At 35.7% G+C, this 8,071-nt stretch overlaps 4 protein-coding genes across 4 annotated transcripts in view; all 4 read left to right on the plus strand.

The window, feature by feature from the left end:
* LOC109581928 (uncharacterized) overlaps positions 1-1,419 on the plus strand; it is a 6,320-nt gene extending 4,901 nt beyond the window's left edge. The window contains exons 8-13 of the mRNA XM_019996433.1: positions 3-191; positions 246-367; positions 415-561; positions 608-794; positions 851-910; positions 967-1,419. Of these exons, the coding sequence (XP_019851992.1) occupies positions 3-191; positions 246-367; positions 415-561; positions 608-794; positions 851-910; positions 967-1,319 (1,058 nt within the window). The 3' untranslated portion in view covers positions 1,320-1,419. The remainder of the gene's footprint in view (positions 1-2; positions 192-245; positions 368-414; positions 562-607; positions 795-850; positions 911-966) is intronic.
* A 202-nt stretch (positions 1,420-1,621) lies between these two features.
* Positions 1,622-4,627, plus strand: LOC109581953 (uncharacterized). Its single transcript, XM_019996463.1, has 4 exons — positions 1,622-1,679; positions 1,815-1,972; positions 2,164-4,121; positions 4,201-4,627. The coding sequence occupies exons 1-4, from the start codon at positions 1,669-1,671 to the stop codon at positions 4,516-4,518; spliced, it is 2,445 nt and encodes an 814-aa protein (XP_019852022.1). The 5' UTR covers positions 1,622-1,668; the 3' UTR covers positions 4,519-4,627.
* A 566-nt stretch (positions 4,628-5,193) lies between these two features.
* On the plus strand, positions 5,194-6,999 carry LOC109581948 (uncharacterized). Its single transcript, XM_019996458.1, has 2 exons — positions 5,194-5,463; positions 5,624-6,999. The coding sequence occupies exon 2, from the start codon at positions 5,698-5,700 to the stop codon at positions 6,505-6,507; it is 810 nt and encodes a 269-aa protein (XP_019852017.1). The 5' UTR covers positions 5,194-5,463; positions 5,624-5,697; the 3' UTR covers positions 6,508-6,999.
* LOC109581929 (uncharacterized) overlaps positions 6,738-8,071 on the plus strand; it is a 2,248-nt gene continuing 914 nt past the window's right edge. Inside the window, exons 1-3 of the mRNA XM_019996434.1 lie at positions 6,738-6,867; positions 6,957-7,591; positions 7,650-7,692. Of these exons, the coding sequence (XP_019851993.1) occupies positions 6,738-6,867; positions 6,957-7,591; positions 7,650-7,692 (808 nt within the window). The remainder of the gene's footprint in view (positions 6,868-6,956; positions 7,592-7,649; positions 7,693-8,071) is intronic.

Here is an 8,071-nt window from a genome sequence, read left to right on the forward strand (position 1 = left end):
AGAGAAGAGACAAGATGATTCTCTGCATGCAAAATTAGCCAAAGGAAAGGAAGATAAAGAGCTAATTGATGAGAATAGCATACTGGATGATTCAGGATCAATCGCTAGCCCCTTGGTATCAGCAGTTGCTGCATTTAAGAGTATGGATCAAACTGAACTATTGGATAAACCAGCAAGTACTGAGTCTCATGGTAAGTAATAATGCACTCCTATAAGCACTGTGTTGTGTCTATTTATATTACTAGAAGTACACTCCACTGGTATGAAAGAGGCTACAAATTATGCTGGTCTGATATATTATGAGGAGAAGCATGCAGAGGATCTGGTGACATTTATTGCAGCTAAAAAATTGGATGCTCTTCTCCAGGTAAGAATGACTGCTATATACATTACTCTCTGCCTTGAAATGTGTAGTTCATTGAAGGAAAACATTCTAAAGCTGAAATGGGACCTAATGTTTACTTTCGTATTGCATCTCCTTTTATTGAATTAAATTTAAATGCTCCACAGAAGAAGTCATTTAAAGGATGGACTATTGAACCTCACACAGAACCTTGCAAAGTAAAATTATTAAAATTATAATCAAATTATTTTCCATAATATATAGTTGTTTCAAAGGGACATTTTTAATTTTGGTGACAAAGATTATTCTCTTCCTCCATCATGTCTCATATCAGTCTATTCATCACCTGATGCTGTTCCTACATTACACTACTCTGTACCAGTAGAGGGTGTGGCTGATCCTGTTACACTAAATATTCACAGATCACGAAGAACAGCTCATCTTACTGCAGGTAATGTTATGCTTGTCATTATTTATGCATAAAATAATACATTATGTCTATTATAGTTGCTGCTAGTGGCAGTGATGAAGCTACCCCAGCACCAACTAAAATAGGAAGAGAAGGAGGTACATGTACATAACACATCTATAATTTTTATAATTATTGTCTGTTTTTATTAAAGGTATTGACATTAAAACAGCTCGTCAAAAGATTAAGGAAGTTATGAATAAGAATCATTCAAATTATGCAGACATTTTGGAGAGTTCTCTTAACGAAATTGCTAACAAACTATTTGAAGCTGGAATTATTACCAGGCAGGTTCAGAAGTCACCAACTTATGAAAGCATAACCTCAAGTTTTCTATCTGTGATGAATCTATTGGACTCTAAGTCTGACCTAGAGAAGCATTGTATGAAGTATCTAGAGGCTTTATTTAGTATTGGGGGACCAATAGAATTTGTTGCTAATCACTTGCGGGAAAAATGGACAGCAGCTCTGGAGGGAGCACTTCAGTTTGAACATGAGAGCAATTAGAGAATAATGATGATAATATACACTATTAAATTTTATCTTCAGCTTTTAATTATTTTTGTTAAGCTTAATAATGTTAGTTTTTAACATGCATAATAGAGTACTATAGTTTTAAATTTTCAAAGTTATTTTACTAGCCTCAATGACTACGTACTTGTAGACTAAAAATTATGCTTATGCTTTACGTTATTTGTGCCTATAACATTGTTTTTATTGTTGTGTAAATTTGAGGTGTTCAGAATCGTATTCATAATTTCTTAGAAATGGGAGTAGTAGATGTTCTGTAATCAAACTGTAGGTGGAACTTGGAAGGGGAGTGACATTGTCAAGTTGAGTTTCTGAGAGAAAAGAGATGGCATCTAGGTAAGTCATATAGGCATTAGGCAGGATATTAGACAATACATAACATTATGTCACTGACTGTGAGATTAGTGCTTTTTAGATCTTATCATTATATAGACTGAACACTTTCTTTTGTTAAGTGTTCTTTTGTTTCAGTGATTTTCAGTTGGATGAATCAATTGATGCTGCTAGTACCCCTAGTGATCAGGATACCTGCTTTGTTATTGGTGATCAAGATTACACTTACCAGGATAAAACCCAATTTGATGATGCCTTTGATGACATAGCCATTGCACTTGAAATTGAACCATTTGGTAGGTTATGTACATATTTTAGTCTTTTGTTCTGTATTTTGGACTGCATGGGACTTAAAGTAGTCATGTTGTTTTTTCCTTATTCAAAAATAATCTAGTTTAGTTTATGTTTATCAAAATTTGATATCATTTTAGCATTCAAACTTTCAAAGCAATTATAAATTCACATCACGTGTATCTTTATTTGATAGATAAAAAAATCTCTCTGGACGTATTTTGGGATATCATTCTCAATGAAAAGGTTCCAGTGACAACAAGTCTTGTAGCAGTCATGGGCTTACCTAGCTCTGGAAAGACTACAGTTTTAGAGTCTGTTCTTAAACACAAGATAAAATTAAAACCTAAGGCAAAGTTAGAATTTGATCAATACCTCAAAAGAAAAAAAAATAAGGAATCTCTGTCAATATATGAGCTGTGTGCTCTTGGCAGTTCACAACACGACAAGTACGCCTGGTCCTTTGCCACCAATCGCTATGGGGCAATATTTTCAATTCTTTGCAATATAATTCGTCAAAACCCATGTGTGGCAGATATTAAGTTTGAAATGGGTAGTCGATCACAAGATTCTGGAGGAATGGATAAGCATGTGCGATGGTTAATGGGCAGGGCACAATATGTACTGGAGAAAATCAAAGACGAACCTGGCAAACTGGCCTTACTCCAAGATGGTCTCTCTTTTATTAATGTAATCGATGTTGGTGTCAATAAAGCTCTTTATGATTTCTTATCAATTATGTTGCTGTCCTGCCACCGACACATTCGTCTTGCTTTCTTCTCACTGGATAGAGATGCTCTTAATCTTGATGAGAAACCTGAACTACCTTCTGATTTTTATGGAAAGCGAAAAGATGATGTTTTGGTTATGCAGCAAAGGTCTCGACTCACATATCTCCTCCATTTTGCTACAGTTGGTTACACTCAGCAACAGCGCAATGAAGAAGAAGCACTAAATGCTACTGTTATGGTAGCTACAAGAAAGGAATCAGCTACCAATTCTGATATAAGTAAAGCCAAAGAAGAGATTATGAAACAAGCGAAATCTCAAGACGTAGACCAGTTCCTACAACACTGGCTACAAGTTGATGTAGATGATGACAATTCTATTGCTAAGGAGTTTGGAGAGAAGATGGAAGGCCTTATTAAAAGCAAATACAAGCAAGGCACAATACAAATTCCTCTTCGATGGATAGTTTTTCGAAGCCTTGTTATATCTCTTGATAGCAAAGGATCAAAAGTTATGATCCTACAAAAGAGTTTTATTGTAGCTATGGCAAAGGAGCTGAAAATGTTAGAAGATGATGTTGAAAATTTTTTAAAAACATTCACTGACTTTGGTAGCATCCTCTACATGCCTCAGTATGACAGTATTAAAGATATTGTGATTGTCAATATTTGGGAGTTCACTCAGTACCTGAACAAGCTTTATTATCCTCAGGAAAGAGAACCGTATGCTACCAATTTGAGAAAGTATGGAATCATATCAGAATCATCTGTCAAAAAAATTTTTTGCAAACATCCTGAGAGTGCTGAAAATTTCATGAAGGTTCTTACGACTATTGCAATGGCCTCTAAAATTGAAAGTGGCCAGTCTATCCTCATTGACAATCAGCAGCAACCTGATGAGGTACACTATTATTTACCATTAGCAAGAATGCATGAAGAATATACACCATCAGAAGAAGAGAATGATTATGCTTTCATTGAGATAGAGAGTGTCAACTTCCCAGCCAATGTACAAGCTTGCATTAGCTATGCCATTATGGATAACAACAAAGATGCTGTTCTTATTGCTACAGACTACAGCAACATCTCACGATTTCTATTCCAATCTAAAAGTGGTCCTCCTATTGAAATAGCGATGATATACAAAGGAAGCAAGACAAGATTAAGAATAATGAACAGCTCCAATGACATACTCACATCTCCAGCAGCAGTTGAAGCATGCAAAAAAGTAATCACTGCTTCATGTCGATGTCTTCAAAGGAAAATTAATACGATGCGTGACCTCAAATATAGTTTTGCTGTTCCCTGCTGTGAGTCTCCTAGTGAAAAATGTCACTATCTGTACTACAATTGTGAGTCTCAACTTTGTGATGATTGTTCAGCTGAAAATAATGTCAGATTATGCTGGAGCAAAGCAGCAAGTAAGGTAATTAACAACACCAGAATTAGATCTATACACTCATTTTTCATTAACCTTAATATTCATACTTTGTTAATTTATGTAGTGTGACAAATTAAAGAAAGACGATGAAGCAAGATTAAAAGAAACTTGTCATACAGATATTCCACTTACATTACAAGACATTGCTGGTCTCGTTACTGATGAGTATGATTTTGATGCCTTGAAAGAAGCATTTAACATCAAAGATGTTTTGCTTCCTTATCCAGAAGATAGTGAGCGCAAAAAGAAGGCAATGATGCTGATGCTCCTACATTGGGAAAATCAGCAGGCAAAAACACCAACTAAGCATGCACTAAAAACTATATTAGAGGATAGGGGGTTTGTTCATATTGCCAAAAAACTGAATACTGAAATAAAGTGATGTATATTAACTCAAATAATTACAATACCATATCTATACTGTTATACTATATCTATACTGTTTCTACATTATTGCTAGACTATGTGTTGGATTAATTTTAATAGTAATTATTGATAGATAGACTTGTTATTATTTTTATTGATAGATAGACTTGTTATTATTTTTATTGATAAATAGACTTGTTATTACTTTAAACCATTCATGAATAATTCTGTTTGATGTTAATGATACCGTATAGTGGGAAATTTTGGAGGGAATTAAATTTGGCGAATTTGGCGTTTTGATAGCCATTCGCCAAAATTAAACCAGCCATTTTGAGCCATTATACGCATGCTCAATGCATGTGGCCACCAATTCGCCAAATTAAAATCCGCCAATCACCAAAATTTAGCAATTCGCCAAATTTTAGTCCCTCCAAAATTTTCCGCTATACGGTATGAGTGCTATGGAGAATACCAATTGTCATAACTATGTCTTCATGAATATGTTTAAACAGATAAACACCTTAAGAATATTAAAAAAGTTGAGTAAGCTGTAAAATACTCCTTTGAGCCCCGCCTATGTAGACAGCCACGCCTTGTCGCAACATAACAAGGTGACCTTTTACTAGCTTTTACTCCGTGCAAAATAATAATGGTTTTATTTATAGCATAAAAGCTGAGCCTGTATCTGGAGACAGCATACATGTAGATGTTGTTGACAGTGTCCGGGCACCAACAGGACAAGATCACAAACATGAAGCTGATTCTGATCCTCTCTCCTATTAACAAAACCCCTCGCAGAATCCCACTCCATTTGATGCCAATGCTGGAATAGGAGCCAGACAATCCGATGCTGATCTCTGTACTGGCTATGAGAGTTTTGATTATGAAACTAAGAGCTTTTGTGGTACTTTGGTTGAGGATATTATCATATCACTTGACGTACACTCACAAGATGCAGAAAGTAAGTTTGAAACAACTTATGATTGTTTTGTGAGTATAAAATTGTTCTCCCCCTTTTTGTGTTAATCGTAAAACTGTAATCAATTTTGTGTCTCATTTTTAAACTTGACTTGGTTCCAAAATGCATGTAAATCATTTTATCCAATATTCCATTGTTATAGTAATCACTCAAAGAAAGTTTTGGAATGTCATCCTTCATCAGAAAATTCCAGTGACCACATGCCTAGTAGCCTTCATGGGTCTACCTTGCACTGGAAAGACGATAGCCATAGAGGGGATGCTTAAAGAGTTTATAAAGCTAAAAGAAGTGTCAACATTTAGCTTTGATGACTACATGAAAAGAAAAAGAAACAACGAGTGTCTCTCAATCTACGAGTTGTGCGTGCTTGGTGGCTTGCCACATGACGAGTATGCATGGTCCTTTGCCACTAATCGCTATGGTGCAATCAATTCGATCATTTGCTCTCTTGCATGTCAGTATTCTTCAATTACTGAAGCTGTTTTTGAGTTAACTAAGAAAAAGCCAGAATCATTCGTTGATAAGCACGTTCAATGGCTGATGGAGGAGGTCAGCAATCACTTGGGAAAGATCAAAGAGGAAAGAATGAAGCTGTCACTCATTCAAGATGGTATCTCGCTCATTAATGTCATGGATGTTGGGGTCAATAAAGCTATTTATGATTTTCTGTCGATAATGTTATTGTCCTGCAAGAGACATTTTCGTGTTGCTTTCTTCTCATTGGATAGAGATGCTCCTCACCTTAATGAGGTACCTGATTTATCTCATAGCCGTTATGACAAGTGTAATGATAGCAAAATAGTTATGAGAGAAAGGTCTCGACTTTCATATCTCCTCCATTTTGGTACTCTTGGTTACAAGAAAGATGATCCTGACGCCATTGATGCATGCAACACAGTAATGGTTGCTACAAAAGAAGAAAGCACCGGCTCTGATGCTGTCACTGCACCTGAAGAAAACTCTGTAAAAGAAGCAAAGCAAGCAATATTAAAGGAAGCAGAGAATGAAGGTGTTGATAGTTCCTGAAGGAATGGGAGCTTGTTAATTTGAGGGATACAGGTACCTTAAAGAGCCTTGGTAAGACTCTTCAAGATATCATTAAAAAGGTCAACCAGTACAAACTTGACCTTCCTCTTTGTTGGATCATATTGCGTAGTCTTGTTTCGTCACTAAACCCACAATCTTCCCATCAGCCAAATTCAAAAGCTATTATTATGCATAAAGATTTTATAATCAGAGAAGCCGCTCATCTGAATATGAATCTAAAAGATGTGGAAGATTTTCTCGCCTTCACTGAGTTTGGTAGCATTCTATACATGCCTCAATTTGAAGATATCAAGCATCTGGTCATTGTCGATATTTATGGATTCACTCAGTTCACAGATTGTTCTATCCTCCTAATCCTGAGGCACCATATGTCAAGCATCTATTGAAGTATGGTATCATTTCACTCCAGTCTATTCAGGCATTGTTAGGCATTGATGTTGTGAACAGTTTAATGGAAATACTGACATCATTTGTAATGATTGCTAAAATAAAGAGTGAGAAATCTATTCTCATTGATGATGCACCCCTTGAGCCTGGTGTGTACTACTATATTCCTTCAGCTAAAAGTGGTGATAACTACCCCCTCTCAGAGAATGATGATAAATGTGCTTTCCTTGAAGTAGCGAGCGTTAATTTTCTGGCCAACTTTCAAGCATGCATCAGTCAAGGAGTAATGAAGGAGAATGACGATGTTCTTCTTTGTCCCATTCAATATTCAAACATCTCACAATTCGAGTTTAAATCTAAGGGCAATACTCCTGGTGTTCGAATCGATCTGATTTACGAAGGACAGAAATCCAGGCTCGTAGTACGACACGATATTAACGCCTCCACATTTGAGTCTGTAGTTGATGCGTGTACAAAAGTTCTTTATGCTTTCTGTCACTGCTTGGGTAGAAGAGCTAATACAATTCGAGACTTGAGACATGAAGTTACAATTCCATGCGGTCTTGAGGATAAACGACACACACTCTACTGCAATAAAGAGCTTGAGGAATGTAGCTGTCTGGAGGCAATCGATCAAAATAGCTTTAGATCATGTTGGGTTGGAGCAGCGAAAAAGGTAGATATACAATGTACTATACCATTATATGTTTATAATTGATATTTTTTGCTTTTAGTGTAGAGAATTGAAGCACAGTGCTGATAAAATAGCTGATAAAGGTAATCAAAATTTTCCTGTATCAAAAATGGCCAAAATTGACTATGAGAAAATTCTCCATTTTATACCGTATACGTTCAAATTTTCAAGGGTTCAATATTTCGTGTTTTCAAATGAAATTTGCTCAAAAGTTAATATTCATGTGAGCTAATTTTCGTGTTCTGGCCATAGTCTACATACAATAGAATGGCATTAGAGGTGGTTTAAATTTTGTGGATTTAAGGTGAGCACGAAAATAACAAAATTTAATACACCTTAAAAATTAAGACGCGTATGGTAATTTTTTCTGATACATATACATGTTCTAATGTTGTGTAGAAAGTTTGAGCTGATTCCGATTACAATTGAATTTTTAATGAATTTTTAAAGGTACTAAAAATC

This window comes from Amphimedon queenslandica, unplaced genomic scaffold (genome assembly GCF_000090795.2).
Source record: "Amphimedon queenslandica unplaced genomic scaffold, v1.1 AMPQUscaffold_13410, whole genome shotgun sequence".
Taxonomy (NCBI): domain Eukaryota; kingdom Metazoa; phylum Porifera; class Demospongiae; order Haplosclerida; family Niphatidae; genus Amphimedon; species Amphimedon queenslandica.

Coding starts and splice junctions, on each gene's coding strand:
- LOC109581948 (XM_019996458.1), top strand. CDS start 5,698: ATGGGTCTACCTTGCACTGGAAAGACGATAGCCATAGAGGGGATGCTT.
- LOC109581953 (XM_019996463.1), top strand. Junction 1,973..2,163: donor ACTTGAAATTGAACCATTTG/GTAGGTTATGTA, acceptor TTTATTTGATAG/ATAAAAAAATCTCTCTGGAC. Junction 4,122..4,200: donor GGAGCAAAGCAGCAAGTAAG/GTAATTAACAAC, acceptor TAATTTATGTAG/TGTGACAAATTAAAGAAAGA.